Here is a 24,858-nt window from a genome sequence, read left to right on the forward strand (position 1 = left end):
CTTCCTTTCATATATTTTTACCATGTTTAACATATATTGGACTACTTGCCATCTAGGAGAGGAGATGGGGGAAGGAAGAGAAAAATTGGAACACAAGGTTTTTGCAAGGGCTAATGTTGAAGAATTGTCCACACATATGTTTTGAAAAATAAAAAGTTTTAATTAAAAAAAAGATTCCTTTCATCTCTGAAATTCTACAGATGTTAATAAATATTTTAGGTAGGATTTGAACTCAGGGCCTCTAATCTCCAGAGCCAGCAAATTTTTTCCCACCATCTACATACCTGTAATGGTACGTGTGTAATGTAACGTGTGGATGTAATGTAATATAATTGTGCTGTAAGAAATGATAAAGACAAAATGAGTATCGAAAAACTAATGAGTAGAGGATTAGGAGAACAATTTTAATAACAACTACAATGAATGTAAGTAGAAAAAGTAACAACTAAATTAATTGAATCTACATGCTGGGAAATTAGAATGGCATTTCTAATGCCAAAGTAACAAATGAAAAGATACTTACTTATGGAGATCTATGAACCATGGATAATGATTCCAGACTCTTTTGGGGATGTTGATGAATTTTGTGGAAGTTGTCTTTTATTCCTCTTTCTTCTTTATTATAATGTATGGAATTCTGGGAAGTGGTAAGTCTACAATGGGAAGTAGAAATGATGTGAAGAAGAACGATATTGCTAAAAGTATCTATTAACAAATGTATTTTAGCAAACATGGTGGTGTTTTAAACACTCTTCACCCTTCCTGGCTCAGTCATGCCTTGAATTAGGGTATAGCTGGTGTCATTATAATTCCCTACTAAACCTAGTTGAGAATAATCGTGAAGTTTCAAACCTATGTGACTGAAAGTATGGTAATATGCTCAACAGAACTAGACCCCATCTTCTCGAAATCTTAAGCTCTAACTGTACAAGATTGTTCCTATTTGTTTGCAGTGGAATGACATGATTAAATGATAATGGGAGTTAATCTGAAGGACAAGATTATGTTGTAAATGAACTAGAAAGGCTTCATAAATTGCTGACTTTACTTGGGTCTTAAATGAGTTAGTATTTTTGTGGCACCTGAAAGTTTACAAAGTGCTTTTTTCACCATGTCCAGTATGTCCACGTATGTATGTGTGTGTGTGTGTGTGTGTGTATACACGCATGTATGTGTATGTATATGTGTGTATATCAAGCATTTATGATATACCAATGACATACCAGACACTGTATTAAGAGCTGTATATATAAAGAAAACCACAAATAGTTCCTGCTCCTTAAGGAGTTTATATTCTAATGTGGTAGACAACATTTTAAAAACATAGGTACATACAGAATAAATGGAAAATAATCTCAAGAAGGAACATTATAGAACTCAGAGGAATTGGGAAAGACCTTTAGAAGGTGGCATTTGAGCAGACTAGAAGAAAGTCAGTAACTTTAAGATGCTGACGTGAGGAAGGAGGCAGAGCATTCCAAGAAGACATTCAGTACAAAGGCACAGAAAAGGGAGTTAAAAATTTGTATCTGAGGACTGTCAAGAAAACCAGTGTGGCTGATCATCAAGTATTGGGACTGGTAAAGGAAGGGACCGGATGGTGAAAGGCTTTAGATGCCAGACTTAGAACTTTATATTTTATCTTGGGGATAATAAGGACCCATTGGAACTGATTAAATAAGGGAATGCATAATCCTCTGATCTATGCTTTAGGAAAATCATATTGGCAATTAAATAGTAGATGGGTTGGAGTGAATGAAGCATTTAAAATGGATACCAATGGAGAGCTTTTGAAATTGTCCACATAAGAGGTGATAAGGGCTTGAAATTGACTTAAGGGATTTGACAGTGGGATTGGTATGTGGACTACATGAGGATGAGAAATTTAGAGGGACACTAACTGTGAACTTAGATGACAAGGGTAGTTGTGCATTTGACAGTAATGGGAAAATTAGGAGGAAAATGAGTAGTGAGATATATTAAATATAACTAGCCTTAGAAGTCTAGTTTCAGATGCAATGGAGATGGTGATGCTATACGTCACTCAGGAGAGAGCCTATTCTCTCTGGATATATACAGATATAAATACACACATATCATCCACACAGAGATAATAATTGAACTTATGGGAACTGGTGAGATAACCAAGTTAAGTAACAGAAAAAGCCTCAAGATGGAGCCTTAGGAATGCATCACCTGAGTAAAGATCCATCAAATGAGACAGGAGAAGGAACTGTCAGGAGAACTAGGACAGAGGTAGTGTAGTAAGGTAATGAAGACAAGAAAATAACTAGGAGGAGGTAGTGATCAGTAGCATCAGATCAATAGCAAGTGTAGAGATGTCAAGAAGTTTTGAAGAATTGAAAAGAGACCAGTACATTTGGCAATTAAAAGGTCTTTTGTACTTTTGAGGAGAGCATTTTCTGTTTAATGAGATTTCAGAGAATTGTTAAGAGAAAGGAGAGGAGAGGAAGTAGAGGTACATAATATAGTTGACTTTCTCAAGCAAGTTAGTAGAGAAGACGGAGGACAAATGCAGTATTGTGGAAATTGGGAATGGCAGGATTCAGAGTGTTTTATTTTTTATTTTTTGGTTTGTTTTAAAAATAGGGAAAGATACAAGTATATTTGGGAGAGACCAAAGATTAGAGTTAGTAAAGATGATAGGGAGCCATCTGCTGGAGAAACACAGGAGGGAATGGGATCAAAGTTACATATAGAAGGGATGGATTTGCTGGAAAGGACCAGCTCTTCATTATAGGAGTAAAGGAAAAGCTGTTAGGGAGAAGATATCTTGAATGTTGTGAAATTAGGAGGGGAAAATAGCCTCACTCAAAGAGTGATTGAAGATTGAGGAGGATTGAGGATTGAGAAGATATGAGAAAGGGTAGCAACAACCAGTATAGAAATTAGGTAAAGAGTTGTTACTTTATTATTTTTAGAGCCCAGCAAGATTAGAAAAAGCATATTTGTGGCAGATTCAACTTTTTTTTGTGATTCTCCTCCCAGCTTAATTCAGCAGCATATGAATAGGAATGAAGGGGGATAGATTGTGGGATCTAGGGTTGCAGTTTGGCAAGATGTATGTAGTTTGTGATGGGATGAGGAAGAGATTTGAGAATAAAGATTAGTATAGCTTTGAGCTGTTTCACTAAAGTGTTGACCACAGGAAAGGGAGTAGGTATAGCTACTGACAGAGGTGATGAGTTGGGAAAGAATTGAGAGGTGGAGAATATAGAAGTTGTACTGAAGATTGAAGAACAGATTTAGGAGTCTGGAATGCTAAAGCATAGGAAACAATGGAATGATAAAGGGTTAAGATCAAATAAAGGAGTTTTGAAGTTTATGAATGCAATGACTTTTAATGGATCGGATGGCAGATTATTTTTTCTAGGTCTTAACATTGACCATCAAAATTGGGACTGATTTAATCCTACTTGTTTAATCTACTCCTAAGGTTCACAATAGTTTTTCCTGATCAGGGATCATCATTTCTCTCAGATGACCAATGTAACCATCCTTCAATTTTATAGTTAACAATTTTACTCTTAATTTTAAAGCACATCTTAATGAGAACATTTTTCTAACTTCACTGAACTGTTGTTTTTTAGATCATTGAGAATATTCAGGCATACTCTGCTGGCAATGTTTAAAAGGGACAGAAAGTTCAAATGATCTTATTAACATAAACTTTACTTGGGACACACATTGTTTCACTTTTCTGGATTGAATGCTTTGTTTTAATTGGTAATTACTGAATTTTTATATTATGTATATCCCTGTCAAATGTATGATTATGAAGTTGCAACTGAAATTATTTTATCTTTTATTTATTTTGGTTAAGAATTATTAAGGGGAAAAAAGTAATTACAAACAAATTTGCAAAGTTGGGCAAAAATCTTATAATGCCTCTCAGACTAGTTTACAAAAACTAGCTTTATTCACTGTCTCTCAGGTTTCTTCTGCCTTGCATAGAGATTCGTTGCTTCTTCCCTTCTGCTATAACAGCCAAGGTTCAAAAACAAGAACTGTCACACCAAGAATAGTATGTTTAAAAGTTTGGTCTTTTTTTCTCTCAGCAGTATTTTATTTTGCCAATTACATGTAAAGATAGTTTTCAACATTCGTTTTTATAATCATAAGAGTGTGAGTTCCAAATTTTTTCTCCCTTTCCTTCCTCCTCCCCCAAGACAGCAATTTGATATGTGTGCTTGAGATAGACACACACACATACACACACAGTCACTTTAAACATATTTCTATAGAAAAGGTAAAAATAGTATGCTTTGATCCACAATCTCCATAGTTCTCCATCTGGAAGCAAATGGCATTTTCCATCCCAAATCTATTGGAATTGTTTTTGATCTTTGCATTGTTGAGAAGAGCTAAGTCTGTCATAGTTGATTATCATATAATTTTGCTGTTACTATGTACAATGTTCTTTTGATTCTGCTCTCTTTACTCTATATCAGTTCATTTAAGTCCAGACTTTTCTGAAATCATTGCTCATCATTTCTTTGAGAACAATATTTCATTCCATTGATATACCATAACTTGTTCAGCCATTTCCCAATTGATGCTCAATAGAAAATAAAGCCTCTCTTCACTCATGTTTGTCAGTTTCCTTCAACAAATGTATAAACTATTCTTAAAATGATTTTATAGTGATGAAACTACTCAGATTATTTTGTTTTCCTAGGGTCTTTACTGTTTGATTCCCTATTGAGGGTTAGTAATATTTTTTAGGATCTTTTGCATTCTTGTAGGATCATCCCAACTTTCAAGTAGCTTAGAAATACATTGCTCCTCCAGCCCATTTCCCTTTTGGATACCACAATGGTGTTCCTAAAATATGAATCAGATCGTGTCAACTCGATGCCTCTTAGTTCAAAAAAATCTTGAGTTTTCCCTGTTGTCTCTATAAAGTAAAATACAAATTCATGAATTTGGTATTAAAAGCCCTATACGATTTGTCTGTCTCTTGGCATATTTTATAAAATTCTGTGCGCAATCTATTTCTATCAAATTGTCTTATTAGGTTCCCCAAATAAAACATTGTATTTCTCTTGCCCCAGTAATCCCCACCATGTCTAGATTCCACTTCTTCCTCACCTTTTAACTCCTAAAATCCTTAGTGTCCTTAAAGGACATCTCCACTGCCATTTCCTGTAAAAGGGCTTTCTTGGTCTTCCCAGTTTTCCCCTTTTTCTTTGCCTTGAGACTTCTTTGAATTTACTCATTTGTAAATAGATTGTTTCCTTGCAGTAGAATTAAACTTTCTTGAAGTCACATGGGTTTACGCTTTTTTTTCCTACCATCATGCCTTGTGCATATTAAGTACTTGATAATTGGTTGCTAAGTTTAATTGATTTTTGATGCACATAATGTCCAATTTTAATTTCTTAATTTCAGATTCTGATCTTTGTTCTGACAAGTTATTGATCTAACTATACATAGGCATGATTTCCACATCAATAATTATTTTTTTCTTTTTGAAATGATGAATCTAGCATCCTACTCATTCTTTTGCAGAAGAGCTCATAATATAAGACATGAAGCCTCTGTATTTAAAGCTTTTTAGCTAGTCTCCTTTTTTGTGATTGAACTGTATTATTTCCTGATCTATTTTGCCAAGTCCTATCTTATTACTCTTTTTGTATTAGTCATAGTGGAAGTTCATTTAATTTGGAGGGCTTTAGTGAGTTCTTCAAATAATTTCTCTATCTCTTTACCCTCTGCAAAAAATAATTGGCATGTAATCTACAGTTATTTTTAAGGTGTGATTATTTTGTAAATCTTAGTCTATATTATAGTTTAAAATGACAGATAGACCTTGAAACAATATTCCTTTTAAATTTTTCATCAAACATTTTCTTACAACTTCATGCTAGTCTTATTTATAGTGAGAATGTTGAAATTGATATAATTTAGATTCTCCAGCAGTATGTCCACTTGAAGGTTTTTGGACAAATTATCTCACTTAACATCTAAGTTAAAGTTTCTATATGGTCTACAAACAGTGTGATTCTTAATACTATTTTATTCCACCACCATCACTGCTCACAAAACTGTAACATACTATTCTTGGTGTGACAGTTCTTGTTTTTGAACCTTGGCTGTTATAGCAGAAGGGAAGAAGAAGCGAACCTCTATGCAAGGCAGAAGAAACCTGAGAAGACAGTGAATAAAGATAATTTTTGTAAACTAGTCTGAGAGACATTATTTTTGCCCAACTTTGCAAATTTGTTTGTAATTACTTTTTTCCCCCTTACTAATTCTTAACCAATAAGATTCACTTGATTAATAAGATGTTCTAACTTGTTATCTAAAGAAATTACTGTTAGGTATATATCCCAAGAACTTAAAAGAGGCCCTAGTTTTTCAATATAATTTTAATGGTATTTTAATAGCAGCAAAACCTGGAAACATAATATCTGCCAATTGATTGGAAAGTGGGTAAATAAATTGTAGAATGTATTAACGGCATATTATCATAAGAAAAGCAGGATATGAAGAATACAGGGAGGCATATATGTACTAACAACAAAGTCAGTAAAAGAAAAACTATTAACCTTAGGAACAAATGCTTCCAAATCATTAAATCACTAATAAGAGGGATACAAATCTGAACAATCCTGACATATTCAGCAAATTGGGAAAGATGATAAAACCTGGGAAAAGTCAGTGTTGGAGGAGTTTTGGCAAGGGCGGCACATTAGTGCAATTTCTGTGTATTCATTAATTGATACAATCATTTTGGAAAGCAGTTTAGAATTATGCAAATAAAAATCCAAAATATCTCTACCCTTTGATCCAGAAATTATACTACTTGGCTTATACTCCAAAGAAGTCATTGATATGAATAAAGCCTCTATATGCATCACAAAATATTTATAGTAGCGCTTTTTGTAGAGGCAGAAAAATTGGAAATGAAATAAATACCCATTGATTGGAGAATGACTAAATGAATTGTACATAAATGTAATGAAATATTACTGTGCTATAAGAAATAATAAACATGATAAATACAGAGAAGTATGGAAACATTTTGAAGAAGGAAATATCAAACCACTCTGGTATCTTTGCCAAGAAAACCCCCAATAGGGTCATGCAGAATTGGACATGACTGAAACAACTGAACAACAAATGGAAATTTTTAAATGATTTGATGCCAAGTGACATAAATAGACCCAAGAAAACAGTATACACAGTGATAGGAATTAAAAGTGAATATTGCAAAATTTAAAAAGAAGTGTCATGGTCACAGTGAAAAGATAATGAAAAGACACACCCATTTCACTCCTTTGTAGAGGTAATTGGTCTTGGAGCATCATATATATTTTAAGACTTTTTTGATTTAATGAACGATATGCTGGTTTTTACTTTTCTCTGCATTTTCTCTTTTAAAATATATGAATCAGCTGTCAGGGAGGGGAAGAGAGGGTGACTGAGAAAATGTCTGGTGATGTTTTAAAAAAGTAAATTAAAAATGTATTTTAAGAATATATAAATGGAAAAAACAAGAACAAAAATCAAAACTTTAAATATGAAATATAATCACAAAACTTGGCCCTCAAGAAGAGCTAAGAGAATGCACTTCCAGCCCTTCTTTTTAGGTGTGATGGACTGAAATATTGTATGCTGTTATACTTGATTGATGTGGTTGGTTGGTTGGTTTTGCTGAGTTGTTGTTCTTCTCCCCTGCTCCTCTTTTAAAAATATTTCCTGTTGTGAAGGATAGCTCTGAGTGGAACAGTGGTAGGGGGTATATATGGAAATTAAGTAATGTAAAAACTAAAGATAATTTCAAAAAAATTTTTTAAGCATATAATTCTGTAGCACATACACACAAAGAAATTAATTATATAACTGGGCAAGTCAATTAAATTTGCTTCCTCCTCTGTAAAGTGGGCATATAATACTTCTACCTCCCTCACAGGTGTATCCTTTTTTTAAAAAAAATGCAGTATATAAATATGATTATTATTGATAATGTTAACTTAGATGACTTAAATGGAAAGGGGAGTACAAGATTCCTACAACTTTTTTCTTAGTTGAGTTATTTCCTTGGACTAAGAAAACCAGTTTAAATTGTAGTTCACTGAGGGCGGAGAGAAGAGTAATTGAATAGATATCAAGACACACAAGCACTATAGACAAATTATGTCTTAAGTGTATTTCACCTGATTTAAAATATATGCATCTGTAACAAATCACTCTCCTAAGTGAGTAGAGCTGGAAGCTGCTGATACCCTTTGCTGATAAGACAAACAACAAAACCCCATATATATTTCATTTCACTTCATTAACCAAATTTTTATCTGTGCAAAAGGCACAATATGAGATGGAATGTGATCTCTGGACTGTTTTAATTGCTAGAGAATGGGTAAAAAACAAAGAATTTAAATTGTCTAGAAAGATAAGTTTGGGCCTACTATGAAGGGATTAAAAAGGGGCAAATAAGTGTGTATATTTTATCCTGGAGGCAGTAAGGAACTACTAAAATGTGTTGAGTCAGGGAGTTATATATTTGGCCTATTCACTAACTAGGAATAGTTACAAATATAGATTGGAAAGAAAAATGAAGCAGAGAACCTCCTGGGTGAAGACCTGAACTAGCGTGATAGCCATTGAAATGATGAGAAATCAGAAAAATAAGACAAGTGTGCAGGTATAGAGCTAAGTGTGCAGGTAGAACCAACAGGTTGAGTTTGAACAATAAAGGAGAGTTGCAGAGTTGAGTATGACTGAGGTTGGAAATGGTAGTATATTCATCAAAAGTAGGGAATTCAGGAAAGGGGGCTATATTTGGCTGTGTTTAGTTTGAGATGCCCATGGGACACTGAAGTGAAATTCTCATGTAAACATTTGGGTAATGTAAGACTGGAGCTCAGGTGAGAGATGGCTAATGTAGATAGTGTAGTCATATGCATAGATATAATTGAATTCATAGAAAGTGATGACATCATCAAAAGGCATTATAATTTGGAAGAAAAAAGGCCCCACACAGAGGCTTGGAGTATACCTACACAGAGGAGATGAGATATGGTCTCATGATAGTGGTAGCTCACATTTAGCTGTAGCACCTCTACAAATGAGTTATGGACCTGAGGTCATATTGCTGTTAAGAGGCAAAAACTTCAGATTTCTTTCTCCTGATTTAGTAGTAGTGCTTAGAATAAAAACTCATTCTATAATATTAGTATTTTTATTACAACTAGCATTATATAGTATCTTATGTATATAATTCATTTGATCTTCACATCAGCCATATGGATTAGATACTATTATTATCCTAATCTTTAGTTATGAGGAAACTGAGGCCTACAAAGTGACTTCTCCAGGGTCATATAGTTAATGAATAATCTAAGGCAAAATTTGAATTCAGATGTCTTTTTAACTCCCAAGTTCTGGGCTCTATCTAGTCCCAACTAGTGTAATTTTTGTTTTAATCTCCTTTATTTCTTCTGTTAACAACCAGGTTTACTAGGGATTTAATTGATATTATTTGAATTATAGTTCTGAAAATATTTTATGTCCATAATAATAATCTTAAAGGTGGTAGTTTTTCTCAAGTGATGGAATTCATAGATAATGCTGTTAGTGAATTGAGTATTTTGGAGTGTAATAGGATATTTTTTTGAAGAATGAGGTACTTGAATTGATTTCTCCATTTGGAAAGCAAAATATGTATCAATATCATGCCTTTATTTGAAGAAAAGCCAAACAAGGTTTTTTTTAATTTTTTTTTTGTTTTTTGTTTTTTCATTTTAAGTTAGGAAGCTCTAAGTTTGTACATATGCTCGTTTTGCTGTGGAGACAATAGTTTGAATGTCAAGACTTTGAGTTATAAATGTTATCAAATACTTAAAATCTGAGTCAAAACTATATGTTTTAAGTGAGAACAAGTCGATCAAAAATAGAATAAAATCTCATGATTTCTCTTAGTTTAAAATTTCTGACAAACCCACGTATTTTTCCTAGTTTCACCTAATAGTGTATCTGATGTTGCTGGGGGGAAAACCCTACAAAAGCAGATTTTTAAAATAAACAGAATCATTTTTAAGTACTTGAGAAGAACATGCACACGTGCTCTGAAATTTTCATTGCTTTTACATCCTCTTTATTTTCCAAATTATCTAATCCTGTACTTAGTGAGCCATCTCTGATTACAAAGAATAAAAATAAAGGGGCAGAAAAACAAAAACAGCACATCAGTCTGGGGTGATAATATGATAATATATGTAGTATTCCATGCCTATGGTTCCTCACCTCTACAAAGAATGGGAGAGAAAATAGGTACACCCATTTTTAACGTAAACCATTATTAAACTACAAATCAGTTTTAATTCTTTTAAATAGGTCCTGTCAAGAAGGAATTTTTTTGCGTTTTTGTTAGTGAAGATCTTCTAAAACACTTTAATGTTCTTCTAACACTTAGCATTTTCATGTCTCGTTTAATCTGAAGCAAACTTTTATTATGGCAAAAACATACTTTTTAAAAAATTTTGGGTAAGTGTTCTTGGAGTTAAAACTTGCCCTTTTATGGTCTGTCAATTTTGGAATTACTTAGTTTATTAAGGACTCAATATTTCATTTTTAAAACAGCCCCATTTTTATTTTTCCCTACCCCAACAAGAACTTTTAAGTTCGAGGACTTAAGCAGTTGGTTTTTTGTTTTGTTTTTTGCTTAGGCAGTTGAGGTTAAGTGTCTTGCCCAGGGTCACACAGCTAGGAAGTGTTAAGTGTCTGAGATCACATTTGAACCCAGGTCCTCCTGACTTCAGGGCTGGTGCTTTATTCATTGCACCACCTAGCTTCCACCACCCCTCCTTTACGGTCCCCCCCCCCTTTTTTTTTTTAACATTTTTCCTGAATTTGGACAAATAAACTTGTCTTGATTTGATCATAGAATGAGTCAGATAAATATATTTGATAAACTGTACAGTTGAAAATTAAAATGTATTTAAAAGCCTATAATTAAACTTTTCCCCTTAAAATTATTGTAAAAATTTATATCTGTTTGGTGCTGTTCTGGGAACAGTATATTTGTGCATCCTAGTCAAGATAAATTGTAATTTAGAGCAAGATTATTCTATCTAAAAAAAACCATTTTGAATCAGAACTGAAAGGGTTGGCTGGACTGGCTCATGGGTACAGGTCTTTTGGTCAGCAGCTCTCCATAAACTCAATCAACTAAAATTGTTTAATTCAAATCAGAGATTTCAATGAAAATTAAATCCTGTGACCTTTTAAAGATAATGCTTAAATTAGGGTATAAATCAGTTATTAATGTGCCTTTGTCTTGGTTCTCTTTGGATGTAGTCACATTTACCATTTGTCCATTTGGTCTCTTTATTTGACCTCAGTAAAATAGGATATTGTCTTTAGCAGACGTGAGAGATCCCATAATACTAACAAATCTTCTTCCTTAAGAATTGCTAGTAACCAACGTAAGATTTCTAAAATTTTTGACTCTGAGATGTTTTGAAACAATGCTAGCTTTTTGGTGCTAAAGGTAATTTTTCTCTCCTGCTTAAATATCTGATTTTTAAAAGAGCATTTTATCCAATTTTCCCTTTCCCTTTCTTTCAGGAATACAGTCATGGTCAACAGGGAAAAACTCCAGAAGGAGAACTGAAAATTAGTGCTGTTTTTTCAGTCAGTGGCAGTCCTCTTGGTAAGAAGCACATGTTTGTAAATTATCCACCTACATATTCTGACCTGTATCTGGAGATAAGTTTCCTGATATTTTTGTATTAGTGATGTGGGCAGTAATGTCTAATCTTTGATTAGAACCATTAAATACAGACTCCATATTTTATATTAGAGTTCAAGACTGAGAAGATTGGAGTTGAAAGAAAAATAGAATATATGTACTTAATATTCATGGTAAATACCAAAACCTTTTCCTCCCCTTCCTGTTTTGTTTTTTATAGCTCCACAGTTGACAACAGGCTTTCAGCCTTCTCTGGCATCTTCTGGCATGAACAAAATGCTTCCCTCAGTTCCATCCCCAGCTGTTCGAGTTTCCTGTTCTGGTTGTAAAAAAATCCTTCAGAAAGGGCAAACGGCCTATCAGAGAAAAGGGTCTACTCAGCTCTTCTGCTCCACACTGTGCCTCACTGGATACACCGTTCCATCTGCCCGCCTACCAGCCCCCACCAAGAAAACCTGTTCCAGCTGCTCAAAGTATAGCTGAGATCTCTATTCTGTCTGTTGTTTATGCTTATTCTCTTCATCAACGTTTCAGGGTTCATCTTTCCACTTTTCCCTCTTTGGGAAGAAATAGCCAATCAGTCCAGTAGAAGCATGCTGTGCCTTTTACTTTCCCTAACAGATTTATTACTTGGTCATAAATAGTTTCTTTGCTAATTAAGAATTTTACAGGTGTGTTTTTTTCAAGTTCTAAGGAACATAATTTTCCCTCTACTTTAAATAGTATAATTTTATAATAGTTAAAATCATCTGTATCCTTTTTATTTTATGCATTCTTTAAGGAAACACCCACTAATTAGGAAATTGTAATGTTTTAACTTAAAAACTAAGTAATTATTTCTGATACTGGATTCATTTTAATAATGATAGATCAAGTAGAGGCAGGTAACAAAATAATGGTAGAAGGTATATTAATGCCTTCAACAGAACTCATAATGCTTATAAATTTATTTGTTTATCTTTACAACATTCTGATATAATTGAATTCAACTGAATAGGACTTGTGAAGAAGGAGAACTAGATTTGCATTCAGGGCTAGGGTTTGAAACCAAGCTCTGCTGCTTCATGCCTTTGTGACATTGGACAGCTTGTCTGACTTCTCTAGATTTCAATGCCCTTATCTCCAAAATGGAGGAGACCAAACTAATTGACATAAGGATCAATCCACTTCTAAGTTTTCTTGGACTTTTCTTACATAAGTCAAAAAGCTAGGCTCAGAGAGAAGGGATTTTGTCAATCACTCAGTGAACAGGAATAAAACTTAAGATGATTTTTAATTATATCATAAAATGAGATTTAGAATATTAGGACTAATAAAAATAGTATGTTAATGTAAATCTGTGACTATAGTATGATATGGTGGTATTCTAAACTAGTAGCGAATTTCTTAAACTAAAGGCTAAAGTAGAAGTATTTGCTTCATGGTCATACTGTGTGTGTGTGTGTGTGTGTGTGTGTGTGTGTGTGTGTGTGTGTGTGTTGATTTATAAGATTTAGTGTTGTAGGGAATCTAATGTCATCTTACCTGACATTCTCTTTATATAGATAAAGAAACAGGTTTAAAGATAGTTATATTTTTTGTATAGCTACTCTAAGAATAAATTTTAGAGTAAAAGAATTAAGAGAATTATAGTAGTGACATTCTTGTTTGACCATATCTGTTTCTGAAGCAATTTACTCTGTAGCATGCTCGCATTCATCGAAGGAATTATATCCCATAATTGGATCTCTTAAGTAGCTAATTGCCTTATTTATGGGCACTTTTAAAAAGGTCCTCAAACTGAACGGAAGAGGAGGATATACATTTCTCTTGTATTGTTGTTTGACTCCTGTATTATTTTATTTTTGACCTAGTCATTGAAAGAAACTTTGAAAATAAGCTGCTTCAACTTCTTCTTATAGAAACTGATTGAGATGCAAAGAAATACAAATGACTTGTTCAAGATCATATATAGCCAGAAAATGACTGAGTAGAAAGAAATAGGAGTATCTTGACTTTTGATCCCATTCTTCAGACTTAGTTTACCAAATAATAATGAAGATCATTTTCAAAGCTGATTTTGGGTGTGTGTACATATTCATTTAAACTAGTTTATTATCACAAGAAATTTACTCTGGTTTTTTTTCATAATTTGTCATAACATCCCATTTAGTTTTTTCTTTATGTTTTTACTTCTCTTGGGAAGCAGCGCAGTGTTACAAAAAATGTGATTGATAGAAATAGTATTAGATCTTGGTTTGATGCTCAGGTCTGGAACTTACTTTGGCAAGTAAGTACTGAGACTCAGTTTTCTAATCTTTAAAACAAGGATGTTATTTACCTAACAAGTTTGATGGAGCCAAGTAATTTCTTTACCATAGAATATTATGTTTTATTGTTTTTGTTTGCTTAATCAATCTTTGGATTATTGAAAAGAAGTAATTAAAAAGGAAGTGATAGTCTCATTTTTGTTTGTTAGACCTAAAGGATGTCTTTATTATCCATTTGATAATACAAATTCTTGTAAAGATTTTTGTGGCCTATCATAGTCTTGTCAGGAGTATTATAAATAGATCAGCAGGTAGATCACATTTTAGGAAGTATATTTACAGATTGGTATAGATTGTAAGGAATAGTTTGATGAAAACACTAGAAATACAATATATGAAAGGAACTAAGAGTGTTTATTATGGAAAAGTTTGCTTAGTCTTAGAGATAGTACAATATCTTCAATTCATAGATGTAAACTAAGGGAAGACAGTTGACAATTTTAAATTATCTAAAAATGAATAGAATATATTGTGAAAGCCCCATTGTAATAATTGTGCAGGCAAATGATGAGCGACCATTTAAGAATAACAATAATACTAATACTTGTCTGTGATGTTAGAGAAGAGGGTCCCTTCTTCAGATAAAATCCTGAACTAGATGGTCTCAAAAGTTCCTTCAAAACCCAAGATTTTATGGTTTTAGTTAACTTTTTCTTAAGTATTCATCACTGAAAACAAGTTTTAATGCTAAATTTATTTTATGACATATGGTCCTTGGGGAAAAAAATTATAGCTTAAACTTTTATAGAGATTCACAAAGTGTTTTGTTTTACCTTTTGCTTGTTCTTTCTTTGGCTCATTTAGTCTTCCTTTCCTATGTTTTGTCCACATATCCCAACGTGTTCAAAAGTTCCCTCATTTCACACTGTCCTTACAATTAGCTCAGTTAGTCTTTTTTTTTTTTTTAACTATTTTATAGCACAATATAATGTATTTTATCTCCCATGACCTAGTATAGTTCTGCTCTCGCTTAAGCTTTCCTTTCTTATTCTGTCATTTGCTGTCTTCTCTCTTTCCAGTTTTTACCATATGCTTTCCTCCCCTAATCTCTGTGCATACCTGTCATATACTTCTCTCTCCTGTTGCCTTTTGCTTTAATTACCATCCATATCATTATCCTATTATTTATTATTTTTGGGTCCCTTTCTTCTAACCTAACTATTCCCTGATCCTTTTCTCTTTTCTGCCATTATTTCTTTTTCTCAGCTTTATCCTTAGCTCACCATTTTCATCTTGTTTTTAGTGTTATATCCTCTTTCAGCTGTCTCTTTCTTATTATAATTCTTGTGCTGTTTTTGTTCCACTTGACTTCTTTTGTTCTTATTTAATCCCACCTTCAGTATTTCACTACTATTTCTCCTAATCTTTTCTCTCTACTGGCTTCTAGAGTGACTGAAACCATTAGTGCAGGTGAGATACCCTGGTATCCAGCTTTAGAACATTAGAGTTAGAATAGACTAGTATCATTTCCATGTTTTATAGATGAGGAAACAGATCTGGTGATGTTAATGGTTTTGTTCAAGGTGGCATGCCGTGTTCATTTGCAGAGCTTGTATACTAAGGCTTTATTCTGTATGTTTTAAACTATAGGTGGAGTAAGTCTTTCTTAAATATACAAAAATTCCAATTTGAGAATTATAAATAGGACTGAGAAAAGAAATTCAGTTGCCTCTAATGTCAAATAAATGAACTATTTTTATGAATCATAGGAAAGATAGCATTATTGTTAGTGTTAGAAGAACTTGTTAATTTGGTAGAGTAACAGTTGCGATTTTTCACTTGGATTTCAAGATTTTTTTTACCTTCATCTTTATTGATATTTGAGGTCTTCAAATTTGCAACACTCAAAAGATAGTCTTTTTAAGCAAATATTAAACTGTATAAAAATTTAAAGATAAGCTTTTAAGTCTTTTTATAATGAGTTGCTTTTGAGAATCAGTAGCTAAAAAGAAATTTCATCTCTGAATCCTGGAGTAGGCAGAAAGTTCATCTCTCTTATTTTGAATTGAAATTTTTTATTCTGTTTTTATGTTGGAACCACAGAAAAACTAGGATGTAAGCCCCAAAAAGTCTTTGAATGGCCAAAGGAGATATTCTAAATATTAATGTATTTTCTTTATAAAAAAATTTCTGAAGTCCTAATTCAGAGTAGATACTTTTCTAATAAATGATTCTTATAAATTTTTCCCACTTTTTAATGTTTAAAGTTTCTCTCTGCCAAGGGTAGAGAAGAAGATATAGGCATATACTCTATTATAACCCAGCTTAAACTGTGATTGGTGACCCCATATAGGGTCTCATAAGTTAATATGGGAGTTGTGAAGTTATGATTTATTATCAGTAAATGTTTGATTTGTATACCTATTTTATATACCTATGTACCCAGGTATGTAAACATTTTTCAGGCAGAAAAGGGGTTGTGAGTAGAAAAAAGTTTTAAGAAACCCATCTCCGTAACAAGTAGAAATAGCAGCCTGACAATTACGTAACAGGCATTTATTAAGTGCCTTTTGTGTGCCAGGCATTAGAATATAGAGAAAAATAAAAACTATAAAAACTTAAGAGCTCTAAAAAGACATGCCTAGATCACTTTAGTATACTAGGTTCACTGACTCATAGAAGTTAATTACCTTCAGCTTTCTTTAAGAAAAGAAGGAATAACATCCATATGGGTCAGGACATAGTAGGTGCTTAATAGATGTTTGTTGATTGATAATTATTTTTTCAAAAATTTTGATGCTTGAAGGGATGATGTTTCTGATATCTGAGGAAATACTGTCCAGAATTATTAATTCCCTGAGGATTCTGATAGCCAAGATTTTATTGTATATTGAGGTTATCACCTATAAGTCATCAATGTTTCTTTTAAATTAAAAGTTCTAATATCATTCTAGTAATGCATTTCATTAGCCCTTTCACCTTACAAAAAGAAATAAGAATCATGACAAAATAGCAATTCATATTTTTCCTCATTTATTATTTTTTAGAGATATTTTAAACCCAAAGGATGTGATCACTGCCCAGTTTGACAATACGAGCTCTAGCAAAGATTTTTGCAGCCAATCATGTCTATCTACGTATGAACTAAAAAGAAAACCTATTGTTACCATACATACTAATAGCATTTCAACCAAGTGCAGCATGTGCCAGAAGAATGCAGTTGTAAGTTATATTTTGAATTTGCTGAAACTATTTACAGCCGTCAGAGATTTGAATGGTACTACTTACTGTGGCTTTTCATTCCTAGATTCGACATGAAGTTAATTACCAAAATGTGGTCCATAAACTTTGTAGTGATGCCTGCTTCTCCAAGTTCCGCTCTGCTAATAACCTCACGATGAACTGCTGTGAGAACTGTGGGGGTTACTGTTACAGTGGCTCTGGTCAATGCCACATGCTCCAGATAGAGGGACAGTCTAAGAAATTCTGTAGTTCGACATGTGTCACAGCATATAAACAGGTATAAGATCATGTTTAATTTAGTGATTTCCATTGAATTATTAAAAAAGGATGTGCTAGTAGAAGAATAAATGACTTCTGTTTATTATAAGGGAGAAATAAACAGTATTTAAGAGAAACTAAAATAGTTGGGGTGATAGGTTTTCTAATATGACTATCTTTTAAAAATATAGATTTACAAAGAAATTAGGTGATTAATTGCTTTACAAAAGTATTCATCTTAAGATTTTTTATTAATAGTGAAGCTCTTGAAATACATATCAATTTATGAAAATATGATTAGCATAAATATTTTTCTGAGTTTTTTTTTTTCCTCTTGCATAAAGTGAAGCGGAACTTTATATAATCCTTTAAAATTGCATACTGATATTTGAGATGCACAAAGGAAACTTTTTTTGCAGTCTCATGAAAGAAAAGTCTTTCAGAAAGTAGTTCTTGATAATATTACGTTTTAGGAACATATAGGAAATAATTGTTGAGGCAATAAGATTAAGTTAAATAACTTCTGAAGGTCCCTTCCACCTAAGAATTTATTGATAAATGTTATTTCACATTTTGAAGAATTTGGGATTAAGTTATGAAGGAAAACTTTTATCGACAGCAGTAAATAATGACTGAGAAATACAAAGAGGGAGAATCTACAACCTTGTGATAGTCATTTAAGAAATTTTCTCCACATCAAACCTAGTTTCGCCTCTGAGCAATTTGTACCCATTGTTTCTAAGGTTCTGTACTTTGAGACCAAGAAAAAATAAGTCTAATCAGGAAATAATTAAGATAGCAATCTTGTATTCTCCGTTCTTCCTTCTCCCTACTCTTACTAATTATTCTCATTTCCTCAGCTATTTTTCAACTGATCCTCATATTAAAAATCTCAAGGCTCTTTCCCATTCTAAGTATCTTTTCCTGGATGTTCTTTAGCTTGAAATTCTTAAAATTTTATTTTCCCAAATTGAACATAATTTTTTAAGTATAATCTGGCCTAGGAATTATGTAATCACATTACCTTTTTTCAATGTTCTATATAATACTATTAACTTAGTGATCTTACAGTCTACAAAAACCCATAATTTTTTTTTTTAGATAAACTACTACTTTTTATCTTGATCTTGTGAAATTGATTGTATGAATCATTAAGCAATAAAAGTGTAAAGCTTTACTTTTTAAAAAAATTTTATTTTTGGGGGGGGTTTATTTAATTTTTTTAAATTATAGCTTTTTATTTACAAATTATATGCATGGGTAATTTTACAGCATTGACAACTGCCAAACCTTTTGTTCCAATTTTTCCCCTCCTTCCCCCCATCCCTTCCCCAAGATGGCAGGTTGACCAATACATGTTAATTATGTTAAAGTATAAATTAAATACAAAATAAGTATACATGTCCAAATAGTTATTTATTAAAGCTTTACTTTTAACCCTGTTTAATTCAGTCTTTGGATCTTGATCCTGTCATTTAATATATTACCCATTTCTCCTGATTTGTGTCATTATAAATTTTATAAGCATGCTGTTTATGACTTTGTTCAAGTTATTAATAAAAACATTAAGCAAGACAGAGCCAAGTAGAATACAAAGGAAGAAATCTACTGGAAACTTTGCAAATTGATATGAGTCATTAGTGGGTACTTTTAAGATTTATCTATTGAACTAATTCCAGATCACTTATTATAATGTAATCTCATATAGCTCTTTCTTTTCTGCAAGAATAACATGAGGTGTATACTTATTTTGTATTTGATTTATATTTTAATATATTTAACATGTATTGGTCATCCTGCCATCTAGGGAAAGGGGTGGGGGAAAGGAGGGGAAAAATTGGAACAAAAGGTTTGGCAATTGTCAATGCTGTAAAATTACCCATGCATATAACTTGTAAATAAAAAGCTATTAAAAATTTAAAAAAAAGAAAAGAAAAGAATAACATGAGAAACTTTGCCAGATTCTTGTAGCACTGGGTGTTTTCTAACTCTAGCATTCCCTTTACAAGGAGAGAACTGAAATTCTTCAATGACAGTGATAATTGAGATAAGGATCCTCAGAACTCATAAAAGGCCTCTTTTATATCTCTTGAGCTGTTCTCTTCTGCATGACAAGTCTTTGACTATTTCAAAACAGTCTCCTTCCTTCTTAAGTCCTTCAGGCTAAACTTGTCAAATTCCCTCACTTTTTCTTTATATGATAGTTTTTCAAGTCCCTTACCATCCTGGTATCTTCTTTAAAAAAAAAAAAAAACAACAACACCTTTTTATTTTCAAATACATGCAAAGATAGTTTTCAACATTTATCCTTGCAAAATCTTTTGTTCTAAATTTTTCTCCCTGTCTTCTCCCAACCCTCTCCCCTAGGCAGCAAGTAATCCATGATATGTTAATTGTATGCAATTCTTCTGTAAATATTTCCACTTTTCTGATATCTTTTTAATGTGCTTTGGTTTGTTCTTATCCCCTTTTAAATTATGGCTCCCAGAATGGAACAGAGATTCACCTCTTTCTTCTAGATACTATACTTGTATTAATGTAATTTAAATTTGCATGAACTTTTTTAGTTGTCTTGCTTTTTTTAGTTGTCATGCTAAATCATTAAAGTTAAGAACCCATTAGGCTCTATTAAGTTTATTTGCTCTCAGTAGTCATCAGTAGTACATCTTTGTTAGTAAAATATATCCTTTCTTCCTTTAGCAATTACCTGCTCTTCCCTTTGGGAGAAATACAATTTACATAAAGGTATTTATGCTATCTCAGAAACTAGACTGTGTCAGATCAGTGAGTGCAGTTTTATTTTGGAAATATTCTGTGGACATATTTATATAGTAAAATATAACAGTTCACATTTTTCATACATTGGTGTCTTTCTTTTTTACCCATGACATTTCTAAGATTGCATATATACTGCTTTTCTAAATGGACTTATGCTCATTAGCAAATGAACTCACTGTTGTGAAACCAACCTTGAAATATAGGAGATTGCTGTAAGATTTTAGTGTGATTAAAAGCACTTAAAAAAAAAAAAAAAGGTAAAATTCTACCAACTAAGAAGGATATATTAATAGCATTCAGTGGTTAATTGCCTAGGCACTACCAAGCTATATAGTAACATTGAGAAGGGAGCCATATATTATGATTGATTTTTATTTGACTTCATTGGTTGTTTAGGTTGAAGAAAACCATTCTGACCTACCAGAGATTGTTTACTATTTGCTTCATTATTATTAATTTCTTTAAAACTGTAATTTTAATATTTATTTCCTGCAATTTGTGTGTTTACTGACATTTATTAATACCATTTGTGGCATCTGCCAGCTGGGTTTTTATTCTGGTTAGTTTAGTTAAAATACTTTAAAGAAAATTGATGTAATTTTTTTGTATGTCATGCATATATGTAATGGAAATTTGAAGTTGGTGAATATGGTTTTGTTTTCTTAATAGAAATCGGCAAAAATTACTCTCTGTGCTCTTTGTAAATCATTGAGGTCCTCAGCTGAAATGATTGAAAACACCAATAACTTGGGGAAAACAGAGCTTTTCTGCTCTGTTAACTGCTTATCTGCTTACAGAGTTAAAATGGTTACTTCCTCAGGTAATGTTGGTGCTTTGGGAAATTTACTTTATAGTTTTAATAAATGTTGTGGTATTAGTTTGTTTCTATAATTTGGAAGCAGGTTCAAAATTAGCTATTATGAGCAGAGTTTCATTTCTTTCTATTTTGTTTGTGTATTTTTAAGGAATACCTTACCTAAAGAATTTTAGTTGAGGACACTTCTTGAACATAAAAAGTATTTATTCATATCCAGTTTAACTTGGGATTACTTTTTAAATTGTATATTTGATAGTGAGGTGAAGGAAAACTTAAAAACTGTTCGTTTAATGTTAATTTACATTTACATGTGACTTAATAGATCTTGTTCAGTTTCTATGAGTAAACAGTTTGCAGGTTTTATGTTAACATACGATATTTTATTTCCTTTACATATTTTAGTCCCTTTGTACACTTATTTACATTACTTATTGGTTTTATTCTAACTTACTAAGGAGTGCAAGTCCAGTGTAACAGTTGTAAAACCTCAGCCATCCCTCAGTATCACCTGGCTATGTCTGATGGAAGTATACGCAACTTCTGCAGCTACAGTTGTGTTGTAGCTTTCCAGGTATAGTATAAGGACTTTTTTTTTTTTTAATCTTTCCTCTTTTCTGCATATTATTTGTTGTAACTCTGTATTTATTAGAGTCCCTCTAGTGGAATTAAGACTGGGTAGCATGAATTTCAGAATTCTAGTTCTAGCTCCATTCATCTTAATTCTTAAAAAAATTCTTTTTCTGCCTTTACATGTCATTTAGAGGCTTTCTCTACACTCACATACAAAAACTTACATGTATATATTGTTTGAGAGTCACAAATCTTTGTTATAAAGAAACTTATTACTCTTTAATATTGAGTAGTATTGAGAGATAATGTGTGTGTGTATATATATATATTTATATACACACACACATATTATAACAATCAATGAATAGATAAAAAGATGTTTTAGTATTAAACATCTTTTTATCTATTCATTGATTGTTATAATGATATGTGTATGTATATGTAAGTATATATATACACACACACACATATTATCTCAATATATTCTATAACCCTCTGAGATAAGCAGGAAAAGATATTCATTTCACATAGGAGAAAATTGCAGCTGAGAAAGTTAGTGATTTATTTCAAGTCACATGCCTAATAAATGACAGAGACTAGACTGAAACCATGTTTTTTTTCTGTCTAGTATGGTTCTCTTTCCACTTCATCATGAAATAAAGTAGATTTACATCATTTTTCTCTCCTTTCAGAATTTGTTCAACAAACCAACAGGCATGAACTCTTCAGTGGTGCCCCTGTCTCAGGGTCAAGTCATCGTCAGCATTCCTACAGGGACAACAGTCTCAGCAGGAGGAGGAAGCACTTCTGCTGTTTCCCCCAGCTCCATCAGTAGCTCCGCTGCAGCTGGTCTCCAGCGGCTTGCTGCACAATCCCAGCAGGTCACCTTTGCCCGTACCGTTGTGAAACTCAAATGCCAGCACTGTAATCGACTCTTTGCCACAAAACCAGAACTTCTTGATTACAAGGTAAAGCAAGAATTCTTTAAAAATAGATCTAATTGAATACAAAAGTACTTGGGACTTTTTGTCTTTTACAACTATTCTATTTACTTTAACAATAAAAGATATACAAGGCATTTGTTGAATTGATAAAAAGAGGACTGTTTTTCATTACAGAGTAAAATGTTTCAGTTTTGTGGCAAGACTTGCTGTGATGAATATAAGAAGATAAATAGTGTAATGGCAATGTGTGAATACTGTAAAATTGAGAAAATTATAAAGGAGACTGTGCGATTCTCAGGCATCGATAAGCCATTCTGCAGTGAAGGTAAAAAAAATTTACATTCAGCTACAGAATATAATGAAAAAGATATGAAGATACTGTATTAAGGGTTAATTTCCTTGATACTGTTTTTATTTTATTTTGTCAAGTCAGTAAGCATTTTATTAACTTAAATTCTATTTTGTGGGAAATTTAAATAGGCTCTCATCCAGTAAATTTGTGATTTTTTAATGCTTGTCTTCTCTGTGAGTGGGGAAGGGGAAGTAGAATGAGAATTTGGAACTCATAATTCCAAATTCTCATTTTGGAACTTATAATTTTTAAAAATGAATATTAAATTTTTATGTGTAATTAGAAAAAATTTTTTTTTAAAGGAAAACTAATTAGGAAATATTTTTCTCAAAAAAAATATTGTGGCTTTTCTAATGCTTTGTGTGTTACACTTATCACTTAATAACTTTTCATATCTGTCATTGCACATTACATAATCCTTTAATTGAAAAATCTTCAAAATGTAACATAGCTATTGTAGAGGCAGTATTGCATGTGAATAAGCCAGTAAAACTTCAAGTCCCACCTCTGATGCATGCTAAGTGTGTGATTCTGAGCAAGTCACTTAACCTTACCTAAATAATTTTCTTAGAAGTTCAGAGAAGTTACTGATTAACATTGGTAGGAGGAAGTTTTGTCACCTTTGAATTACCTATACCATTGAAATTACAGGTCCAAATCGCTATCCTTCTATCTTCTTTTAGTGGTTTTTAATGTCTTGTTTAAAGACATTGTTTAAAAATCACAAAAAGACAAAATAGTGTCTATTTTGATAATATGTAAAATGCAAAATGTACTTTAACTTAGTGGTATATAATGAGGATGGGTGATTGTAGTTACCAACAAGCAAGTGTCCAACCATCAACTTAGAGAAGTAAACATTCAGATTGACTCCTGCTGTAAATGCTTAAGTTTGACCTTTTTTTTCCCCTTACTATGTTTTTGGTTTTTTAGGTTGCAAATTGCTCTATAAACATGACTTGGCAAAACGCTGGGGAAGCCACTGTAAAATGTGCAGTTACTGTTTACAAACATCTCCCAAATTGGTACAGAATCATTTTGGGGGAAAGATGGAAGAGTTCTGCTGTGAAGAGTGCATGTCCAAGTTTACAGTTTTGTTTTATCAGGTAAGGAATATTTGTGTTCTTTCATTTGGGAGTTAGAACATAGCTTTTTTCCCTCTCCTTTTTAATTCTTTGTTTAACAGGATGAAGTATTTGATGATTTAAAAAATTAATTGAAATCAGAAACTGGGTTTTGCTATGTATGAAAAATTTGAGGTTATTTAATGTTTCCAATAATAGAAAACTTTATTTTATTCTTCTTGCTTTTTCTTATGTTACCATAAAATATTTCACCTTAATTGGCTCTTATGAATTCTCAAGTCATAATTTTCACTGGAAAGCCAGTCCATGTTGCTCCCCATGCTTTTCTTTAATTCTACCAATCTTTAGTATTTTCTTAGACTCTGCCCTCTCTAGCCACATTCTCTTTCATATTCTTTACTCCTTAGTGATATAATTCCATTGTTTTCTGGTTTTGAAATCCCCTTCCTGTCATGTCATTACAGAGCAGCTATGTGTTCAGTAGAGAGAGTATTGGTCATGAACTCATCTTCCTGAGTTCAAATCCAGCTAAAGACGCTTCCTAGCTATATGATGCTGGGCAAGTCACTTAGACCTGTTTGGCTGAGAAGGGAATGGCAAACTGCTCCAGTTTTGCCAAAAAAACCCAAGGGGAAAAAATGGGGTCACAAAGAGTTGGACACAACTGAAGTGAGTCAACATCAAGCCTATTACAGTCTCCTTGTGACTCATGCCCTGCCAAACCATTCCCTGTATTACTCTTAATTATCCATTTCCATTTCTACACATATACTGCTGAATTTAACTAAAGGAAGTCACATAATTGTATTAATTACGCTCACTACAGATTTCTGTTACTTAATC

The 24,858-nt window shown here is 32.6% G+C and overlaps 1 protein-coding gene across 4 annotated transcripts in view; it reads left to right on the forward strand.

Moving 5' to 3' along the window:
• Window positions 1-24,858, forward strand: part of ZMYM4 (zinc finger MYM-type containing 4) — a 122,053-nt gene that overhangs the window by 61,382 nt on the left and 35,813 nt on the right. For all 4 annotated transcript variants that reach the window (XM_051987656.1, XM_051987653.1, XM_051987655.1 and 1 more), the window contains exons 6-14: window positions 11,596-11,680; window positions 11,940-12,192; window positions 17,016-17,190; window positions 17,276-17,488; window positions 20,917-21,067; window positions 21,520-21,635; window positions 22,327-22,602; window positions 22,753-22,903; window positions 23,864-24,036. In XM_051987656.1, coding sequence (XP_051843616.1) covers window positions 11,596-11,680; window positions 11,940-12,192; window positions 17,016-17,190; window positions 17,276-17,488; window positions 20,917-21,067; window positions 21,520-21,635; window positions 22,327-22,602; window positions 22,753-22,903; window positions 23,864-24,036 — 1,593 coding nt within the window. The remainder of the gene's footprint in view (window positions 1-11,595; window positions 11,681-11,939; window positions 12,193-17,015; window positions 17,191-17,275; window positions 17,489-20,916; window positions 21,068-21,519; window positions 21,636-22,326; window positions 22,603-22,752; window positions 22,904-23,863; window positions 24,037-24,858) is intronic.

This window comes from Antechinus flavipes, chromosome 3 (genome assembly GCF_016432865.1).
Source record: "Antechinus flavipes isolate AdamAnt ecotype Samford, QLD, Australia chromosome 3, AdamAnt_v2, whole genome shotgun sequence".
NCBI classification, from domain to species: Eukaryota; Metazoa; Chordata; class Mammalia; order Dasyuromorphia; family Dasyuridae; genus Antechinus; species Antechinus flavipes.